The 22,442-nt window shown below is 44.7% G+C and overlaps 2 protein-coding genes across 7 annotated transcripts in view; one reads left to right on the plus strand and one right to left on the minus strand.

Moving 5' to 3' along the window:
• Invs (inversin) overlaps nt 1-16,673 on the plus strand; it is a 147,347-nt gene extending 130,674 nt beyond the window's left edge. For 3 of the 5 annotated variants that reach the window (XM_029476080.1, XM_029476081.1, XM_029476083.1), the window contains 5 exons: nt 420-700; nt 6,253-6,949; nt 10,711-10,940; nt 11,739-11,813; nt 14,279-15,460. In XM_029476080.1, the coding sequence (XP_029331940.1) occupies nt 420-700; nt 6,253-6,949; nt 10,711-10,940; nt 11,739-11,813; nt 14,279-14,382 (1,387 nt within the window). In that variant the 3' untranslated portion in view covers nt 14,383-15,460. Of the gene's footprint in view, nt 1-419; nt 701-6,252; nt 6,950-10,710; nt 10,941-11,738; nt 11,814-14,278 lie in introns of all 5 variants that reach the window. The other 2 variants (XM_029476082.1, XM_029476079.1) reach the window with 2 other exon arrangements.
• Tex10 (testis expressed 10) overlaps nt 15,552-22,442 on the minus strand; it is a 48,676-nt gene continuing 41,785 nt past the window's right edge. For both annotated transcript variants that reach the window (XM_029476084.1, XM_021159427.2), the window contains exons 14-15: nt 18,272-18,482; nt 15,552-15,777 (exon numbers count right to left, since the gene is read on the minus strand). In XM_029476084.1, coding sequence (XP_029331944.1) covers nt 15,664-15,777; nt 18,272-18,482 — 325 coding nt within the window. In that variant the 3' untranslated portion in view covers nt 15,552-15,663. The remainder of the gene's footprint in view (nt 15,778-18,271; nt 18,483-22,442) is intronic.

The raw sequence follows: 22,442 nt of genomic DNA on the forward strand, positions 1-22,442 counted from the left end.
GCAGATTTCCCTGTCATCGTTTCTGTTTGTGATGGTCTGTTTATAAGTAGAGCAGATTCAAGGCAGTCCTTGTGACTGTGGTCTTTAGATGCATATTCTGCTGTGCTCTCCAGAGCAGGAAAGAAAGAGGTGGGTTTCTGTTAGCTCCAGGAGGAGCAGAATCTGTAAATCACACAGACCAGTAACCTGGTTAGGTGGTGTAGCAGTCTGTGATGGCTTTCGGCTACATTCTATTGGGCTGGTCCAAGGAGGTGGTTGCTGTTATATTTAGAGAAGCCCATCTCAGAAAGTGCATCCTGTATCCCTCCTGTGGTGTGGTAGGTAGCTCCTCTTGACATTTCAGTCCACCTTGATGACTCTCAAGCAAGTGAGGCTTTTTTGATTTTTTTTTTTTTCCTCTTCTTTGGCTTTGTTTCCAGAAAACGGGAGGAGGAAAACAAGAGGAAGGAAGCTGAAGAGCAGAAAGGGCAGCTGGACACAGATCCTCCCAGATCCCACTGCAGTTCATCTGCACCTGTCCTCCCCTGTCCACCCAGCCCCCAGAATGAGGCCAGCAAGCCGAACGCAGCCCCTAGCAACCAGCCACCCGCTAGCCACACAGTGCAGAGCCCCGGCCCAGAACACAGCAGGCCTCCAGGCAGAGCCTCCCGAGGGGATCCTTCCTCAGACCTTCAGGGAACGGCCTCCAGAAAGCCAAGTGGTGAGTCGGACCTGCGCTCTCTGACGACAGCCCGTGGGCTGGCAGTTATTACAGTAGCACTGAGAATGCCGTGACGTGGTCAGCGTTGTCTCCTTTGGTTCCCAATCTTCTGCCTTTTTTTCTTGCCTCACTATAGTTTACTAGAACGTTTTTAGGCTTCCATCTTAACTGATCTGTGGTGTGTTTGAGTACATTGCTTTTGTCTGGTTCTGTGGCTCTGGATATTACTCAGGCGACTCGCTTCAGTACGCTGACATCACCACGTTACCACTGAACAAAGTGTTGAAATACTCTCTCGCTCAGGCTGCTGTGCCACTTTTAACTGTCCTTGCTGGGACTACCCACATCAGGTTGCTTGCAGTCCCTTGTAACTCCATCTGTCTTCTGGACTCTGTGGGTACTTGCACTCACATTATATTACATACATACATATTATATACATACTCCTCCCCACGGACACATAAGTACATTTAATCTTTAAATAAATATTTAAATAGAGATCACTGGTGAAGATCGGCTGTTACCATTTTCATTTTGGTCATCAAATATAATTTATAAAACTCATGAGGAAAGGCTATTTTATATTTTAGATGATCGTATTTCTGTCCTTCTGTGTTCTCTCTTCTTCCTGATGCTCTAAGACCCCAGCCCAGATCAGTCCCCTTTGGACTGAAGACCTTCCTTTCTCTCTGGGTATCTACCCACAACATAGTCTTGGGATTTTCCCTTTTTGGAGTTTGCTGTTAACACATTCTCAAGGAATCAACCAGCCAGACCTAGACTCCATGCTTGTTCACATGTTCCAGACATGAGAAGTAGTCTTACTCCTATCTCTGACACAAAATCTCATCCCAACGATTGCATCAGGCTTGAAGTCCAGGTGTGTTGGAGGTTCCCATGTGGGACTCAAATATCAACAAACCAATAAAGATGCATCGTCCATGTTCTCGAATGCCTGAGTCAGGTCAGTGATGAGAACAGAGCAGCACAGCTGATGGTCTGGTTAAGGTGGAGTAGGAGGCGCAGCTAGCCACAGCCCGCAGCAGTTCAGAAAGCCTGCTCCTTGTTGGATCACCAGGCCCTGCCCTGCCAAGGCTTGAACAGATCCCCCCTGACTCCTCAGCGGCCCCCTGTGCCCTACTCTTGAGGAGCCCTTTCTTTTCCTCAGAAACAGCCTGAGCAGCCTTCTCATCCTGCTTCTTGCCTATGGAAATGGACTCCCTGGGCTTCTCTGTAGTTTAAACTGTCTTCCCGTTTCAAGCTCATGGAGACCTCTGTGATGTGAGTATCTCAGGAAGCCACACTATGCAGAGTCCATTTCATGTTCTGAAAACCGTATCCATAATTCTTTTCCAAACAGGCTTCCTGTGTGTCTCATAGTTCTCTGAGAGGATGCTCTAAGAGTCTTAGAAAACTCAAATGTTCCATTTTATAAAAGGCAGCGCAGCCATTCTTTTGGCTTGATCTTTATCTCAAGACCATCGCTCTGAGACTCCATGTCTCAGAGTAAAATATTGAAGTTTTATTTTCTTAAGCACATACCCTGAGATCTTTGTGGTTTTGTTTTGTTTCTTTAAATTCTGTTTGCCGTTCATTCTTTATATTCCTCTCTCCACACCTCAACATCTGCAGCTTTGTTTGTTACATTTATTTCTCTTTAATGAGACGGCTCCAAATATAATATAGTTTTTATTTTAATATCCAATAAGTAAATTCATGTTTGTAATATGCATTTCATGATTAAATAAGCTTAGATTTATTTTGTGTGTGTGTGTGTGTGTGTATGTGTGATGGTACACATGTGGAGGTGAGAGGACAATTTGTAGGGATCTCTTTTTCCTTCTACTATGTATGCAGATGAACAGACAGAAAATAAAGACAAGGTCATACCACAAATTCTACCTGTGCTCTTAGTGAAGCTGAGCAGAAAGGAAGGAATCCAAACCAACCAACTGCAATTACTTCGTGTAATATAGAAGCAAGCCAGAGCTTTGTACGTCTTGCCTCCAAACCTGAGGACCTGAGGGGTTCGATCCCAAAAACATAGCTGCAGCTTTAAAGGCAGTCAGTACTTCTTCCTGCCGTCAGGGGGCCACCTGAGCAGCATCTCCAAGTTCACTGGGTACTTTCCCCTCTCTCTCTCTCTATCTCACATTTTTGTTTTTTTGAGACAGGGTTTCTCTGTATAGCCCTGGCTATCCTGGAACTCACTTTGGAGACCAGGCTGGCCTCGAACTCAGAAATATGCCTGCCTCTGCTTCCCGAGTGCGCCACCACACCTGGCTGTGACCTAGCTCTTTTTTTTTTAATATTTTTTATTAGGTATTTTCCTCATTTACATTTCCAATGCTATCCCAAAAGCCCCCCATACCCTCCCCCCTACTCCCCTACCCACCCATTTCCACTTTTTGGCCCTGGCGTTCCCCTGTACTGGGGCATATAAAGTTTGCAAGTCCAATGGGCCTCTCTTTCCAGTGATGGCCGACTAGGCCATCTTCTGATACATATGCAGCTAGAGACACGAGCTCTGGGGGGTACTGGTTAGTTCATAATGTTGTTCTTCCTATAGGGTTGCAGATCCCTTTAGCTCCTTGGGTACTTTCTCTAGCTCCTCCATTGGGGGCCCTGTGATCCATCCAATAGATGACTGTGAGCATCCACTTCTGTGTTTGCTAGGCCCCGGCATAGTCTCACAAGAGACAGCTATATCTGGGTCCTTTCAGCAAAATCTTGCTAGTGTATGCAATGGTGTCAGCGTTTGGAGGCTGATTATGGGATGGATCCCTGGATATGGCAGTCTCTAGATGGTCCATCCTTTCGTCACAGCTCCAAACTTTGTCTCTGTAACTCCTTCCATGGGTGTTTTGTTCCCAATTCTAAGAAGGGGCACAGGTGACCTAGCTCTTAAGTTACTGTAGGAACTGTGCTCCCAGTCATTGTGCCCTGAATAACAAGGTTTACCCTTCTCCAGACTCCAGCGGCAATTCGTCCCTGCTCGCCCAGCCTCACTACAGTCTCTTCGTTGCCCTAACAGTTTCTGCTCGGCCAGTCCCAAAGTCAACGTCAAGGGCCTCTGCTAGGGCAGCACCTTTCTGAGGGTCATGTTTCTATGGTGCTTATTCTTTATGGCATAAAAATCTACCCCACAACCAAGTGGCTTAAAAGAACAATACACTATTTCTAGAAATGCTGAGGGTTAACTGGGCTCACTTGCTAGGTGCTAGAGGCAGGGTCGATTGGGCAGAAACCAAAATGGCCTCCTCCGTACGTCTGGCCAGTGCTCCTGATGGCTGAGAGCCTCAGATCTCTTTCTGTATGGCCTGTCATTCTCATGTATATTCATTCATCTCCACTAGTGCTTATGGAGAAAGCAGAAGTCGTGCAGCCTGAAAATGTACACTCCAGAGAGTTCACACCACTTCTGCTACATTCTGCTCTTGAGCCAAGGTTTAAGAAAGTGACAGTTCAACTTCTCCTCTGAGTGGATGACACGCCACAGTCACATTGCACAGGCTTGTGCAATGTCAGTACAGACATTCTCTCATAACAGGAACTGTGTCAGTACTTTGTGTTCCCAGTACCTCACAGGGTGTCTGAAATACAAAATAATCGAAGTAGTTGGGTAAACTATCAGGCTGTCGATCCAGAAGTAAACCACCAGTGTCCAGCCATAATACAGAAAGTCTTTACTGGGTGCACGCTCTAACTCCTCCAGCTGTGAGCACACACTGACTACCCAGGAGCCTCAGGTGCCAGTGCAGCTCTGCTGATGTGCTCCTCTGCAGACTCTGAGTAAATGCACGGGCTAGGGCAGTGCACGCCAGCCTTCTTCTAAAGCATTCTGCCGCGATACTGCAAAGCCAGGCTGTGTGCTGTGGACTGGACAGGGTTATGATGGTGGCTTCCCACCTTGGACTTCTACACTTTCTGATAAGCACTTAATTTTGTCCTTTAATCACATTGCTACTAGGTAGACTCCCCCAGGGACCCAGTGCTGTGAATAGACTGACTCCATCACCAGGGCAACTTAACAGTTTACTGAGGCTTACAGTTTCAGACAGTGAGTCCATGGCCATTGTGATGGGAGCATGATGGCAAGCAGGGGAGGGAGTCAGGCAGGCAGGCAAGCAGGCAGGCAGCAGGCAGGCAGGCGGGCAGGCAGGCAGCAGGCAGGCAGGCAGGCAGCAGGCAGGCAGGCATGGGGCCAGAGCAGGGAGACAGAGCTAACTGGGAATGGGGTGCTCTTTAGAGAGCTCTAAGCCCACTCTCAGTGACACACCTTCTCCAAAAAGGCCACACCTCCTAACCTTACCCAAAGTGTTCAAATATGTGAACGTATGGAAACCATTCTCATTCAAACCCTTACAATATATTCTCATGCAAATGACATATCATGTTTATAACATGTAATCTCATATATCTCTGTATCTGTATATACTTGTTCTCACTTGCTCTGCTGACTTAACTCATGAGCCTATATATTTCTGGCTGAGAACTGAACACTGATATAAAAAGCCATGGGAGTTAACTTGCACCCTGAGCTGATATTAAAGCCTGACAATGTGAGAACTAGCAATTCAAGATGCCCGTGGTCCTGTCCCGAGCTCAGATTCTGCATGTGTCAGGCTGCTGCCAGGCTCCTTCGTCTCCCAATCCCAAAGAACACTTCTTAGCAGGCTCTAGGCTGAGAGACTGCCCCCCCTCCCCGACCTTGGAATCTGTGAGCCCCAAAGGTCTTCTTCATCCCTCTGCTCACAAGAAACTCCTGGATCTTGGCTGTTTTTATTTCTGCCTGGTTAGCTCAACACGTCCTGTGGATGCTATCATTTATTCTGAACCCATCCTCAGTGGAGCATGCGCCAACTGCCTTTTCAGAAGCGGAAGTTCCTTCCTGGTGCTTACACCGGTGTTATTTTCACTGAGAGTACAAGTCCTGCTTTGTGTGTCACACTCACTTACCCAGACCTTTTTGCATATTTTCATCCTGAGACCACTTTGTACATTAATGTCTCATTGGTTAAGAAATACACACCAAACCCACATAGAATACAAGACAGGTTTCAAGTTCACAAGAGAGACTTGACCCATGTGGAGCCTAGGTTGAGACACATCTTCTTCATCTCCTAGTGCTGGCGAGCACACTTTAATGTGAATTGTTACTTCCAATAGGTAGCGCCTTTCAGGAGCTTGTCTTCTTAAAGGGTCTTCACTCCTGTTAACATTCTGCCTACAAGGCTTTGCTTTAACACAGCCAAGTGTACAATAATGCCACCCCATACCTGCTCCACGGCCTTTCATTTTTTATTTTCTGGAAAGCAAGAGGATGCCTGTGAAAGGATATTCCTGTTGTTCTAGGGAGTGGCAGAATGCTTTCAGGCTGCCTAACCCATGAGGTCATTAGAAAGAAGAGATGAGTTTTGATCTGATCACATTGTCATGGTTACTGTGATGCTAATGGACGTGTCTGCATCTCTCGTGTGAATAAATGACTAGACCTGCCCTCACCTGGGAGTTTCATACACTGACTGATTCTTTTTCCTTGTCTACCCAAGAAACACCCATAGAACACTGCAGAGGCCCCTCTGCCTGTGTGCACCCCAGATCCTGGGAAGATGGTAACAGCTCCAAGAACCAGGGAACATCCTCTGTGGAGAAGCGCAGAGGTGAGACCAATGGCAAACACCGGAGGTGTGAGGAGGGGCCCAGCAGCGCCAGGCAGCCCTTGTCCACTGGGTCAGGCCGGCCTGCTGAGAAAGGAGAGGACTCCAGCCCTGCAGCTGCAAGTGCTTCCCAGCAGGACCACCCCAGGAAGCCCAATAAGAGACAGGACAGGGCAGCCAGAGGTGCTTCCCAGAAAAGACGCACCCATCAGCTCAGAGACAGGTGCTCCCCAGCTGGGTCCAGCCGGCCTGGCAGTGCCAAGGGGGAAGTTGCCTGTGCTGATCAGAGTTCTCTCCACCGTCACACACCAAGAAGCAAGGTGACCCAGGACAAGCTTATAGGAGGGGTCTCCTCAGATTTGCCGCTCAGCACAGAAGCGTCGAGGTCAGGATGCAAGCAGCTTTATGAGGACATCTGTGCATCTCCAGAGACTGGCTTGGCTCATGGCCCCCCACCTGGACAGTGTATGAATATTCACCTTCTTCCTGTAGAGCAGCGCCTGCTGATAATCCAGAGGGAACGAAGCAGGAAAGAGCTGTTTCGACGAAAAAACAAGGCAGCCGCAGTCATCCAGCGAGCTTGGCGAAGGTAGGAGGGTGAGGGGCTGCAGTCTGTCGCCGTTCTGCCATTGTGACACCTGTGCTATCTGGTGACCCAGTGAGCTTAGGACAGTGGGGTCTGTCTTTGGGATAAAGGCAGTTGGATGGAGCCTCTCCCTGCCATGTCTGCCTCTCCCTCCCCAGCACTTTACATGATATAAGGAAATGGAAGGAAATGCCCAGCACAGGGCAGCAAAACCCTGAATTGCAATCACACCACCCAGCTTCCCACTGCAGCGCTGGTAATGACCTGGTTTAGACAAACCTCCATGCCTCCTTTCCCATTTTGGAGGTGGGATTTGTCAACCCTTGCACCTAATGTTTATGGTAGGCTGCTATGATAAAATAATGTACGCTTTGTTAATTCTGGTGCACCATATACAAGAGCTCTTTAAAAAAATGTGTATTTTAACATTTACCATGAGTGTGTGTGTGTGTGTGTGTGTGAGTAAGGAAAACCTGCAGATGCTGTTCTTTCCTTCTATCACGTGGGTCTTAGGAATTGAACACAGCTCATTGGGCTTGGTGGCAGCAGGTGCCTTTACCAGCCTAGGCATCGCACTGGGTCCACACAAGACTTTTTAAGCTGTAACCCAGGAATTAGTCATTCTCAAATACCTAAGCCAGTGCTTGGATCTCTGCATGATCACTGTGCCTGAACTCCATAAACCCATTGGAGCCACCACCACACTCAGACTGAGTTACAGCTTAGAAGCTGGGGTGGAGGCCATGCAACAGGACTAAGACAGTGTGTGCAGCCTGACCCCTTTAGAGTAGGGACATGTTTTCTTCTCAGTCTCCCTCACACTGTGGGGTCCCCTCTACCCAAATGAAGCCTTTCCTTAGTGACAGCACAGGGAAGGGGACCACTGGGCTCCTTGGGGGTTACTTGGGCCTCTAATGCTGAGGTTTAATGGTGGCAAAACAACAGGTCACTGGGAACTCTGCGCCTCAGGAGAAAAGGAATCAGTAGAAGCAGGGAGCAGAGCAACCAAGCTAGACAGAGGCTTCTGGGAACACCCTACCAAAGTGCTCCTTCAGCCTTTGAGTGATGTCTGTTCCCATCTGTGCAAGTAGTTCCAGCCACCCCAAGGAGGCTGTCGAGACAAGGATCAGGAGTCCTATGTTCTTAAGACACTCAGGAAAATGACTTGTGCACTTGACCCTTTGACTGGCCACATCCTAGGGCCTTTCCTTCCACTGCTGGTGTGTTTGCTGCAGTCATGATAATGGCAGTAGATAGAGGTGCCTATACTCCTGTTTGAGGTTAGAGAAGGGAAGTCTAGGTACTCACACACCAGGCAACACTTGTTGAGCAGCGCTACTATTGCAGCTATTGTCAACAGCACTCTGCATTTATCAAGACAAGTCCTCATAATACCATGAGGGAGGTCTGTCCTCAACCTGTCTCACAAACGAGGAAAGTACGGCACATCAGCTTACCCACATTCCAGGGCAGAAGGTGCCAGTACTAACTTTAAGGTGATGACACCCTGCCAAGCCACAGGTGGGAATAGCCACTGTCCCTCCTCTTGGGAAACATACACACTGGCCATCAGCCAGGTAAGCTTTGCTTTAGGCATCCTGGCTGAAAACAGCAGGGCTTCCCTGTCAGGCCCCACAGCTGCTCCCCAGCCCAAAGGTCTCTTCTCAGACTGCCTATTTCTCAGACTCCTTTGAAAAGTCAGAGGTTGACAGGTCCTGTCACTAAGAGTCCAGAGTAAATGAGAACAGTGACTCAGTGCACACCCACCTGTGCAGGGGATTATGCAGGCTCTCGTAAGCTGCACTGTTGTGCAGATCTGGGGTGGAACATAACTCTCAAAGAGCCCATGGGAAGCCACACCAAGGGATTCTGTCTCAGCTACTCTCCTCTTATCAACTGAAGCCCAAAGTCGTGTCTGTGGGCAGTGTCCCACACCAAGTGTAAGGGACAGTGAAGGGCTAAGGGCAGAGGACTTGGCACTCATGTTACTCATGAAATGCAGGCCATCTTTATAGAGAACATGTCCAGCTAAAAGACAGATGGCATGAGAAGTCAGAGCCTTAGGCCCAGAGAACAGGAGTCTTTGGGTTGTGATTTTAATTTATCTGGCTGTGTTTTAGGGTAGCTTATATATATGGTCCTCCCTCCATCATAGTCGCTTTGCTCGTGAAGCAGGGACTCTCAACTGAATTCAGAGCCAGCCAGCTTGACTGCCAGACCTGCTGGCATTTACACGGGTACTGGGGTCCAAGCTACAGTCCTGATGCTTGTGTGGGGTGCTTACCTGCTGAGCTAGCTCCCCAGCCCTCCCTGCCCTGCTTTAAACTTGACGATTCTAAACATTAAAACTGCATCGCGGACAAGCTAAGTTGGAAAACTGTGTAAAAAGGCTTGGTTTTTAACGACACACAGAGCTAACTCTTACCAGCATTTCTCTGGCATTTACAGATATAAATTAGCAATAGGCTAGACAGTAGGAAGAACCTACAGCCTGTGGTTAAAAGGGACTATTTTTGTGGTTAAACTACATTTAGTGGTGAACAGGGAGCAGAGTTAACCCCAAGCAAGGGTATGTTCTTGAAAATGGGAGATGGGGCTGTTCCTTTGCCTGGGAGCACTATGCTCCCGCCCACCCATCCTCGTGCCCAGGTGCTCAAGTGCAGGCCGAAAGCTCCCACAGCACCAGCCAATGCCTGCCTCCTAAGTTGGGGCAGAGGACAGGGAAGATACCTGGCATTTCAACCAGATGAACCCAAGTTGTCAGAAGGCCGGTCACCCAGTCAAGAGACGCTAGTTAATTACTCAGTGGGAAGAATCATGAAGGCAGCCTCTGAGGAAGCAGGAAGGGTCCACACCAAGCCCAGTTGGGAGGATTTTTGGTTTTGTTTTTGGAAGACTTGGGGAGGTTACCCTGTCTTTGGTGTATTGTCACACAGGCATGGGGCTGGTTGCTCTCCTGTAAGTCATAGGAATATTGATCCAGATGAACACTAATGATGCTCTCTGTTAAATGGTTCAAGACAGTCCTACTCATTAAATTTGCAGTACCTATGGTTTAGAGCCCACCACACACACTAAATGTAAACACTGCCACCATTCATGACACAGGCTTCACATCCCAACAGGGTCATCTTAGTAAACTTTGACTCTCTCCTAAAACCCTCCATGCCATCCACCGTAGGCAGAGCAGACCTGTTGGTCAGCAGTGCTAAGCCAGAACTCCAAGGTTTAATATCACCGTAAGATGCTCAGTCTTTATGAATGGCCTAAGATTGCCTCCCCAGGACTCAAGCCTTAGGACGGTGCCTGGAATGTAGCGTGACTAACAATGTTGGTTCCTTACAGTATGTAGTGCAGTCTCACCTCCTTTCCCTAACCAAACTCATGGTGCTCTGACCACATCTTTTAGGCACAGATGCTCCATCACTGATGCCTAGAATGCCTTTCTCTGCTGGGCAGCACCTACTCCCCCTTTAAAACCCAACGGAGTACCAAACAGCCATGGAAAGCCTCCCAAACACCCAGCCCCTGGCTCTTGCGTGACAATTCACACAGCACAGGTACTGCTCTCCACCTCAGCCTGTCTCTCCCACCTGTGGCTGCTGGAGGGTCAGGACTCACCCAGTTCAAGTCTCTCAATATGCAACATGAATGCTGAAACTGGGATGGGAGCTTGCCTGAGCCTCCCGTTAAATAGGCAAGTCCCATTCCTGTGGCTGTCAGCACTGCAGTGTCTTAAAGCCTGTCCTCTATGACCCCACCAGCTACCAGCTCAGGAAGCACCTGTCTCGGCTTCTGCATTTGAAGCAGCTTGGAGCCAGAGATGTGCTCAGATGTACCCAAGTGTGCACAGCCCTGCTCCTCCAGGTTTGGAGGAAAGAACTGGAACTCAAATTCCCAAAGTCCATCTCAGTAAGCAGGACATCGAAGAGTCCATCCAAAGGCTTGTCGGCCACAAAGTATGCCAGGCACTCAGTGCTCAGGCAGATCTACGGTAAGTATTCTGGGCACTTTAACAAACACCTTGGGATCCCGAGTGCCATGCCACAATCTGCAATACGACCCCACTGGATAGCCCTCCATCCAGATTCTAGAAAATATTTTACTTGCAAGCACCAGCAGACTTTTTACTCGTCTTTGATGCTAAGAGCCCTTCTTATAGGTTCCAAGACCAAAAGCCTCATCACTTAAATCTCAGACTTGTACTTGGGGCCTCTCTCACATTACCTACCTCCTGGATCTCAGAACCTATGTCACTTGGGCCATCCGTGTGCTGAGATAGCATAGTGTTGCTCACCTATGCAAATGTCCACAACTCAAGTCACTGTTTAACAGATGAGCTGCTGTCAACTAGTGTCTCTAGCTCTGCACAAACAGGCCCTCAAGATAAATAAATCAGCAGTTAAGGTTTCCTCGCATAGTCTGCTAGGACTCAATGAACACAGAGCCCAGGTCCTAAAGTCTGACAGCATTTCAACCCACCATGTCTTCCATCACCTAAGTTCCCAGTTCTGAGTAATTTCAGCTTTTGTACTTTTGGCTTAGGGATGCTCAGCCAGAAAGGTCCGTGTAAATAAACCAACCACAAAACTAATAACAAAACCCCTCCAAAAATTGGAAGCATTTCTGGTCCCAAACTTTTCAGATAACAGGAAGGAAAAAAAAAAAAAAAAAGAAAAGAAAATCAACCAGTATTTCCATGACATGCCTAATTTATCTTGGCAGACTCAGAACTGGGTCAGGTCTTGGCGGCTATTAATCAGATCGGTGACTATCTATTGGTTGATTACAGGTTGTTCTCAAGAAGGGAAAGGACATCATCCCATCAAATCTTCTAAAGTACCCCCTGTGCTTCATCTCAGTTCAGGTAAGGAAGCCACCACAGTGGGAGAACAGATGAGGGACAGCATGGGATGAATTTTCCCATGATCCTTTGACTTCAGATTGTCTTTTTACCCCCTTTCCATGAATTACTGCCATCCACATCTTTAAGACGCAAATGCTTTTCACAACTAAAAATTGATTAATATTACAAATCAATAAATGACGGCCATTTATTATTGATACCCTTTATAGTCTTCACATAAATCTCTTTCTTCAAAGGAATGTGTTGGAATCTTTGTCACATTTTTAATAACCTCCTCATACCACAGATGAAAGACCACCACAAACATTAAAGCATATTGTGCTCAGACTTTATATACAGCACAATTGCACCCACAGGAGCAGCACAGGGAACGTCTTTTCCCTCACAACATATGTGAGTTTTACTCAGGACCTCTTCCTTCACGCCAGCAGTAAGAATGGTGATAAGTTCAGGGCTGTCAGCAGCTAATGCCAGGTCTGGCCTGTCTTCACAGGTGGCTATGGCAACACCCTCCCCCACCCTCCCTGCTCTCCAGGGCCATCCTGAAGAAACAGAGAGCAGCTGCAAGGTGAACAATGACTGTCAGCATGAACTTTAACATTCATTTAGGTTTTGGTGGGGGAAAGCAGAGTAATTACTGCAAAATCTTTAATAAGAGTTGACTAATTTATGTAACACAAGGCAGGCTGCTCACAAAGTAGCAGGTGGGGTGGTCAGAAACTTTCAAAGGAATCAAGGGCCACAGATGTGGTAAGACTGGAGAAATATGTCAAAAGCAGAACTGTCACATATTACGAGATATATGGCATTTAGATATAATTAAATACAAAGTGAGTAATCAGACCACTCTCTCAAATCCACATTTACCAGCAGTCCTTAAAAATGAACATGTTTAGTATCATAGCGGTTTTAAGAAAAAGACTGAGTAAACACATTCAACATTAATGTAAGTACATACAATACTTTTTAAAAACTTCATATAACAAGCAACTTGTTCTATAAATTTCTAACCTATTTGAAATCAAATAAAATGGAGTGTTTGTCTAGCCCCAAATTTGAGGGAATACAGGTTGGTCCAACCACACCCAAAGTAAGCACAAAGCTGTCAATAAAGCTAAAGTCTAACTGGGCTATATGTGTTAAACAAACACGTTTATAAATCAGTTCAATGAACTGAACATACACAGAAGGTGCTAAAACATGGAATCATGTGGTTGAACGACAAAGGAAAGCATTAACTTGACTAAATTATTAGTTTGCTTTTTTATTTAGGAATTCAGTGGGGCTAAGGGTTTTCTGATTTTGCTCAGCAGGCTTTCAAATTCTTTAAAAATTGCTTTGCACAGTGTACATGTTGTTGTTCCAATTTGAGGAAATGCCCTCCTAAGGCTTTGCACATAGAAAGACAGAAAACGATGGAAATCCCAAGATGCAGCCTCCTTGGACTACTGCTTTGTATGCATGAGACCCAAATAAGCAATCTCTGCTTTCTGTAATCTTCTACACCCACACCACCATGCACAGGATTTCAACCTAACTCTTAACCGACACATAGCCACCTGTGCCCATCTCTTTAAAATGACAAGCTCCCCACTAGCAAGAGGAATGACCCTGGCTCATGTGGCTACTGGTAATGGCACCTCTGTAGGAAGTCAATACATGCTTCCACCTACGGAGGGGAATGCAGATGACAACTTACTTCAAGATACAGCTGCAGTGCCCAAGGTCCAAAAGCAGTAATTTGAAATCAGGGAAAATGAAGGTATGTTCCTTTGTCCAAACTGTCCACATCTCATACTTAATCTTCCACATTACTGTCAGTAGTAAACTACAGCAGAGTGTCTTCAGGTTTCCCCACCATTTCTGTGGCCTGTCATTTGTTACTATGTATGAAACTAATGTTTTCTGTTGCACCCAAAAAGTGTTAGTTATTCCAATGTCACAAGCCACAAGAAATCTATTTTCACATACAGGCATAGTGACTGTAATCCCAACTATAAGGAGACTGAGGCAGGAGTGTTGTAAGTTCAAAGCTAGCCTAGGCTACAGAGAACCTCAAAAAAAAAAAAAAAAAAAACAAAAAAAAAAAAAAAACCCAGAAAAACCCAACCCCCCCAAAAAAATCCAAAAACAAAAAACCCACCAAGATTCTTATCTATGTCATCCCTAAAACTTTTTTTGTTGACTTATAAAAGTATGTGGCAAAAGAATTCTAAGATGTGTATAAATCATGTGCCATGTGAAAGGCATGCAGAGAAGGATGCTGTATTACCACTCCTACCCACTCAAGATCTACCACCCACTTACAACCCCTCCCAGTCCAGCTCCTGCTTTAAAGAGATACCCTGTCAATGAGGACTAGTCATCACCAGGGAGAGCCTCATCCCAAATCCTTTTATCTTACCACAAACAACTCCTGTCTTCCATTAAGATCAATAATATAAATATACATTTGCTTTTAACAGTGAACAGTTTGCAGTCTATACATCTTGACAACAGTGGAAGATCAAAGAAGTTCTCTTACAATCTGCAACCAGCCAGTCGATCAAAAAACAAGCCAAAGCTTTAACCCTGGAGGAAGATCAGAACCAGTGTGGAATTCTGCTCTCTGTAAACTCTTCTACTCATGAGAACGCTTTACTATTTGCACCTAAAGACTTGTTACCCAGCATATGGGGTCAAAGACAAGGTTCAAATGTTTTCTCCTGGGGGTTTACTCAGCGTTACTTTTTATTCCTCTCAGCATGCACTGAAAGGACCAGAGCAGGGCGCTCGGATGGACTGCCTAGCTGTGTGCTTCACCTCAAGCCAGCATGACTAGAAATGAGAACTGCCACACTCATCATGACAACACCTGTACTAAGGAGCTGCTGGGCTGGGATTTCTAACTGGCACAGGCCTAGGTTTTCCACTCTAGAACCTTCTTCAATGAGATAGGAAACCTGGGCCACAACAACCACCCTCAACTCTTTACTTCCCTGGAACATACTGTGATGAAAATCACAAGAGACATTTTAAACTTTAGATGCAAATCATGGCTTAGTGCATGCAGTTAGAAACTGTCCAGTGTGCTAAAGCGGAACTGAGAAGCACATTCTGTTGCTTCCTTACCGTGATCAGTTTCCAGGTTGGTCCAGAGAGAACAGAAGCTCAGCTTTCACTGCTGAGTGGCACCAATGATACCACAGCACCAACAAGTCAGCAAGACAGGGTTTACAGCAGAATGCACCAACCAACTCAGGCTTCTCTTCCCCTCTGCATCTTCTGACCAACTTGCAGAAATATGCAGCATTCCCCAAATGCAGTTTCTTTTGTGAAAGTAACCCACACTCTAACTAAAACTACTTGGCTTAAATAAAGTCTAGTGATTATGGGCTTTTACAGAGGCAACGATGACGTCAGGTCAGTACTGTGTGCTAACAGTGAAGGTCAGGAAGCAAGTGTTTACCTCACTTAACTACCTAGACTTTTGGTTTAGTAAATTATATTCAAAATGAAGACAGGTTTATCTAGATGAGATAACAAAGATGCATTGGTAAGTGAATGAAGGCATCGTAGCTCACTCTATGTATTGTAAACATTTAGCTCCTGTGTAATTCAAACTGTTCTATAGCCTGTCTTTGTATCGCTTACTAGTCCAGGCAAACAGCGCGAGAGCACTAAAAGCTAACTTTTAAACTTTTAAAATAAACTCTTAAACTTTATTTTCCCACTTCTGTATGAAGGAAGCTCATGAACTTCTTTAAAAGTTGAGGTTTAATGGCAAACATCTGTTACATCAGTCTTTCTTCAAAATAAAATGAATGTGCATGAACAATTAACTTCAAACAGGAGGTACCATGGTGCTTCTTTAATACAATGCATTCAATATACTAGGCCCTTGGGGATGGCCACTGATGTACACGCTGAAGCAGTAATGTAAGTCTGTAAGCCACTGCTCCTGAACACTGCCACCCTTTAAAGTCTGCAGAGAAAAACAAAAGGCACTTTAGTTTGAGAACCTAGCATTTTTCATGCCTCCATTAAAGTATATTCCCCAACCACTAGCTGGAGAATATACATGGGCTGGACCTAAGGCCTCCCTGTGGGTCTTGAATAACTGGAGCAGCGGCTCCAGTTATTCCCAAAAGCTGTTGCCTATACTTAAGGTACGTTCTTCTAGCTGGGCAGCCTTGTCTGGCCTCAGTGGGACTGGATGAGCGCAGCCACATAGAAACCTGAAGTGCCAGGATGGGAGGATACCCAGAGGATGCCCACCCTCTCAGAGGAGGAGGGGAGGGGGAAGGGATTGTGGGAGGAGGTGACTGGGAGGTGGGGCACTAAAAGTAAAAAGTGAGTAAGTAAAGAAATAGATTTTCTTTTTTAAAATCCTCTCCTATAAACTAGAAAGAATCTTAAAATACAAAACCAACCAACCAACTGTTGGGAGTTACTATAGCCAATGAAATTTCCTACTCTTTACAAGATTTTCAAATTATGAAATGGGCCCTAAAGGCATAGGTATTTGAACAATTGGTTGCCAGCTAGTGCTGCTGTTTTGGAAGGTTCTTTGGACACAGCCTACTTCTGGCCCAGGCTCTCTACTTCCTGACCAACTGAGATGTAAATCCACGCAGCAGACACCCACTGCCATAGATGTACCCTAGCACAGTGCTTACTCCATGATAATAGAGTGCCCTCTCACACTGTCAAATACATAAGTCCTTTCTTTTAAGTTGGATCTGTTATTTGGTTAATGTGACAAGAGAAATAGTATGTACCCTTAAGAGTAGCAAGTTCTTTGTGAATGTGTTCCCTCCTGGACATGCTGGAGACTAATAAAATTTATCGACAATCATCCATCCCTGATGCCTTTATTTCTTCCGCGTGGCACCAGTTTTCATGACCGTTACACTAATGCCAATAGATGAATTCTTCAGGGCCAGCTAGCACTCCTCTTCCTCTTTTGTAGAGGTAGGCTGATGCTCTATACAGGCATGGTAATATAAAAGTCAGAGTTACTGACTTTTCTCTCTCCAACTGTTTTGAATTATCCACTGCCACACTGTCTTTTGCTCTGACTTCTCTAAGTCAGAGCAAGCACCCAGTAACATGTTTATAAAAGTCTAAGATGCTGAAGTACAACTACACATCAATGAATAAACCCTAAGTCATCTATACACAATCTCTTTTACTCCCAACCAGAACACTAAGGGAGACTTTGAGAACCAGCCAGGTACAGAGGCAAAGGGGAAGCCTTCAGCTTTCTCTTTCCCTCTTCTCTTACTGTCCTTTTCTTTTAGATTCTGGCCACAGCCTGGGTATACTTTCCCTCACACACTGGCCGCCTCATCTGTTCTCTGATCCAGCTTACCGGGTATGACTTTCTCTCGTCCCTTCCTTCAGAGTTATCAAAATTTACAGATTGGCTGCACTTGTTTCCCTCTCAAACTTTAATAAAATTGTTCCTGAACTTAAATTTTCTATTTGTTCAATGATGCCAAAACAATTAGGTAGCATTTAATAAATAACAGGTAAACTAAACAGATTACTTGAATATTCTTATTTAACACTCACCAAAACCCTGCATTAATCCTATTTTAACAGACAGAAAAAATAAACCTAACAACAGAAGTGAAAAAGAGTTAACATTACTGTTACTCAAAAATTCTCATGAGTTCCAGGACAGCCAGGGCTATACAGACAAACCCTGTCTCGAAAAACCAAACAAAAAAACCTCACGATGTCTGTAGTGCCTAAATCTCCGACAGTGACACCCTTGGGTGGGAGCAGCTACCCCTCCCCACAACCTCTAACTACCTTCCAACCCCTGAAGGAGAGTGGCCAGGCCCTACCCTAAAGGGAAAAAAAAAGAGCCCATGATCAAGCCACAAAATTCCTGCAATCCCAGACCAATCTGGCAAACTCCTCCACTCCCCAAGAAACCCTATATAAAACTTGCATCCTGCTTCAGTTTTGCTCCTTCTCTCCATAACAGAGGCAGCCACTCTTATGTCTTTCCCAGTGAATTTCAGGTGAGGTTTGTTGTATGGTGTGACTTTGTGGTATTCCTTGGCACCCAGAGGTTTCCCCTCAGAGCTGCAACATTATACCAACTTAACTTCTGGTGCCACCTTCTTCTTGAGTATTTTAAAACTGTATTCTTAAGAGACTGGTTCTGAATCACGGACAAAGAAGGTGCTGGTGAGCCGGGCAATGGTGGCCCACTCCTTTAATCCCAGCACTTGGGAGGCAGAGGCAGGCGGATCTCTGAGTTCAAGGCCAGCCTGGTCTACAGAGTGAGTTCCAGGATAGCCAGGGCTACACAGAAAAACCCTGTCAAAAAAAAAAAAAAAAAAAAGAAGATGCTGGTGAATTGCAAAGAGTCAGTGGGTACACAGGAAATTCATCCTCTCAAAAGTAGCCCTTGGCCCTCCCTCTAGTGAAGAGGACAAAGCACTGGGTTCCACAATACCTACCGTGATGTTCTTGATAATCTGCTGCACTATGATGGCATTAGTCAGCATGTGCGACCTAAGAGGCACATGCTGAAGCAGCAGGCGAAGCAGCTGGCCTACAACAGGCAGCTCCTCGGGAGAAGCTCTGTTCACCCGTAGACTCTGCAGCATCAACCTGAGGACTCTAGGCAGGAGAGCCAGGATGGAGACACAAACCTCCCACAGTTTGTCCCTACAGTAATAGAAAGAAAAGAGAGGTGGTGAGCCAAAACACAAGAGAAATGCCCTTTCCACATTCAAAACTAAAACAGACTTTTGAGAAAGACCAATGTTGCCAGGTGTGACAACTTAATGCCTATAATTGCAACATTTAGGAGCTGAACAGAAGTGTCATTGATTTTGAGCCCAGCTTAGGCTACATAATGAGTTCAAGAGATCCTGCCTCAATAAACAAAACAAACTTCAAACTAAATACAACAAATATTAAGTAGTAAAGGAACTATGTATTAAATACTAGAAAGTCTAGTAAACAGCATTTTCCTGGAAGCAACAGTGATTATATATAGCACAGAGCTTGCCAGCAAACGGGATTATCTCTACATGTACACACAACCCTGGAAACTGCTCAATTACTGTACAATGTAGAAGACATTCAGACTACTGCTCCCAAGAAAGAACAGAAATCCATAGATGAAACTTCAAACCTATGACTGGATGCAGTCTAGTCAATATCACCAAACAAAGGAAAGGGCTGATTTCCAGAAAGAAAAACGTCTTTGCCAAGAACCCAAACAGATTTCAGAAAGTAGCCAACAATGGGACCATTACTCCAACATTGGGTCATAAAATGATAAATGGTCATTTCCATGTCACTAAGTGGGCTTATGGTAAATATGACCTGAATGTAATTAAGTGACACAATATCCATTTGGAGGGTGAGTACAGGGATTGATGGGGAGCAAGTAAAAGTCGTGAGTGAATGTATGTTGTCAACAAAGGGAATTCCATGTGAAGAACCATAAAGGTGGGATTGATTGGCAAAGCCTTGGAAAGATGGCAAAGCCTTCCATAGGTGTAGAGTGTAAATGATGACAATGTATTCAGAAAATGTCAACCATAGTTGCTCCCCTGTTCCCTTGGCCCAAAGATGTTTATAGCCTGAAGACTATTCTCCTTACAGAGACTACTGCTCCTACCATTTTTAGTGAGGCCTCTCTCTTTGTCCTGCTGTTGGCCAATAACCCACCTAGCTGTTTGCCTGTCTATAGTAAGCAGTGTATAATAAGCATGCTGAGCTTCCTAGGGTAGTGCAGCTTCTCCACCAAGAATCTTGCCGATCCAATCCCAGCTTTAAATGTGCTCTGCTTGGGTCAACCCCTGGATCTGTGCCAGAGCACAGCAGAGATTGCTGAAGGCTCCAACCTTAGTCTTAGTTTCTGTACCTGGAGTGAACAAACAGCCTTCTAAAGTCCCCAAATCTCAGCTTTTTGCGCATGATCAATTCCTTGGACGACTCCACCTAAAGAACTTACGTGTGAGGCACACAATGAATCCATTCTAGACCAATAGGTCAAAGTCTTTAACCATGTACTGACACAGAACCAGAAATGAATAGCCATGTACAAGAAGAAAAGAGAAAAGTCAGCAGGCTCTTGAATAGTTAATAATAAGGCAGAGGCATAAAGACCATAAAACTTCAGGTGAAAAAGACCATAGGAAGTTGCTTTGGTTCCTAATAGTTTTTTAAATACCTAGTTTTTGAGTCATCTGACAGAGGGTGTGCATTCTAAGAAAGGTTAGATGACTTCATCGTGTGAATGTCATAGTGCACAGCTTTATAACACTATCAAGAGACGCAGTAAGCACAAGATATGAAGCTGTGCCAATAAACACATCAAGCAGTGTGTACTTAATGTTGTATTTTGTCATTTTCATCTTGTTTTAATGTTAGAGTGTCACTCTGCTGCCTTATGACTCACTCTGGCAGGAGATCTCAAACTTGTAGCATCTTGCTCTGCCTCCCAGTGCTGGGATTTCAGTTATGTACCTCTCTTGTGCTGTACTCTGTCCAACTAGCAGCATAGTCAGTCTGCACCACCACAAACACATAAGTAACATACAATACTACAATGACTACAATGGTCTCTCAGTTCCATCCCACTCTGGTGTAACAGTCCTCACTGAGTGAACGTCTGCAGCACATGACTTCTCACTTTGTGCTTGATTAGGTGGGTTTCAGCTAACTAAACACTGTTGGAACAAAGGCTTCAAAGTCCTAGGTATGAGAGGCCAAGTAATCTGAACTGCACTTCACATACAAGGTGAGAAATCAGGAAAAGGAAAATGTGAAACTATCTTACAGTGAGGTCACCATAAACTCCTGCAAAATACACACTAAAAAAGGTATGCAACCCAAGACAGAATCTGCTCAGCCCTGTGAAAAAATTTCAGAATCCCTCTTACTCTCCATGGAAGAGAAAATTTTCTGCACCAGAAAAGACTTTTTGATGAACTGACAAGAATCTGAAACACCAACAAATCACAAACAAGAATGGCAAAGTGCCAAAACAGAAGCAAATCAAAGAAAACAAACAAACAAAACTTGGTCAAGTTCCTGCCCACTGGGAGGATGAACTCAAAGAGAATCGGACTGGAAGATGTGGAGACAAAAGAAATGAGAAAGTAACTCACTATACTTTAAATGGAATTCTTAGAAAAACTAAGAATAAAACAGCGGAAGAAATAACAAAGGACTTCCCAGAATGAGGAACAGGATCCCAAGTCTTCAGGCAGAGATTTAAGCCCAAGCTATGGAAGAACACATGCTGATTTATAAAAGACTGATTTTAAAGAGCATAAGGACTTAAGACTTCTACCTACAAACCAAGTGGCTAGGCCAGCAGATTTTCATTATTCAAGAGACTACTAGACAAAAGAAAGAGCAGCATATTCAGGGCTCAGTGACACACTGTGACCAGGCTTTATCAAGCCTGACTTTTCAGCTACTATCTGGGAAATCAAAGATCTCTGAGTTTGAAGCCAGCCTGGTCTACACAGCCAGTTCCAGGCCAGCCAGAGCACAAAGTGAGACTTTCTAAAACACAGAGGTGCTTTAAATAGGGAAACAAGTTATTTTCTCCAGTCTAGTCACATAAAGCCAAAGATGTTCCTTTATTTAAAAGCTCCTAAGATTTTTGAAACTTCAGATTTTTTAAAAATTAAGGGCTTATATTTCAAATGACAGAAAATGGCAAATAGCAGTAATAAATGAAATCTTGTGTGGAGATGTTATAAAACCTTAGATAATATCAAATCCACATTCATGATGCATTAGTTTTATGGTATTACATTCACTGTAGTGAATACCATATTATTTTTAAAAATTGTGTTTTCAGTGGAAAAAAATTTGAGCTTAAGTGCAAATAGTACAATGGACAAGGTCTGGTACTCTCATAAAACAAATTACTATAGATCAAAGGAACTGCAAAGAAAGCCAAACCCAGACATCAGCCTGTATCTGTAAACCATGTTCTATTGGAAACAGCCACATTCACTTATGTATTTTCTATTGCTGCTTTTACATTATACAGTAAGTACCTATGGCAGAGCGCTTATGACACTGAAAACCTGAATTATTTACCATCTAACCCATTAAAGAACTTTGCTAAAGCTTACCTTCATACAGAGAATTAAAAGTGAGTAAAACAGAACTAAATGAATCAACATAAATGATCACAGACAATACTGGTAGTCAAAAAAAAAGTACAAAAAAAGATATTAAGTTTGCAAATATAGAACAGAAGACATAAATATACACAGAACTACCTACTTAACAAGCCACATTGCCAATCAACACTAAAGAGATACACACAAGGGAACAAGAACTGCAGTGTGTGTTGTGTGCTGGTAGCGTGGGTCCATACATACATGCCCAGGAATGCATTAAATGCATGGCTCAGTTTGTTACTACTGCTTTAAGCCATGAAAATTTATACAGCCAGCACGCACTCTACAGTTTCAGCACATTTACAAGTTCAAAGTGAAGAAGCCATAGGGCATGAAGGTGCATACCTACAGTACCAGCACTTCTGAGACTGAGGCCAGCAAGACTGTCTCAAAAGAAAGAAAGAGAGAGAGAGAGAGAGAGAGAGAGAGAGAGAGAGAGAGAGAAAGGAAGGCAAGCAGGAGAGAG

This window comes from Mus caroli, chromosome 4 (genome assembly GCF_900094665.2).
Source record: "Mus caroli chromosome 4, CAROLI_EIJ_v1.1, whole genome shotgun sequence".
Classification (NCBI taxonomy): domain Eukaryota; kingdom Metazoa; phylum Chordata; class Mammalia; order Rodentia; family Muridae; genus Mus; species Mus caroli.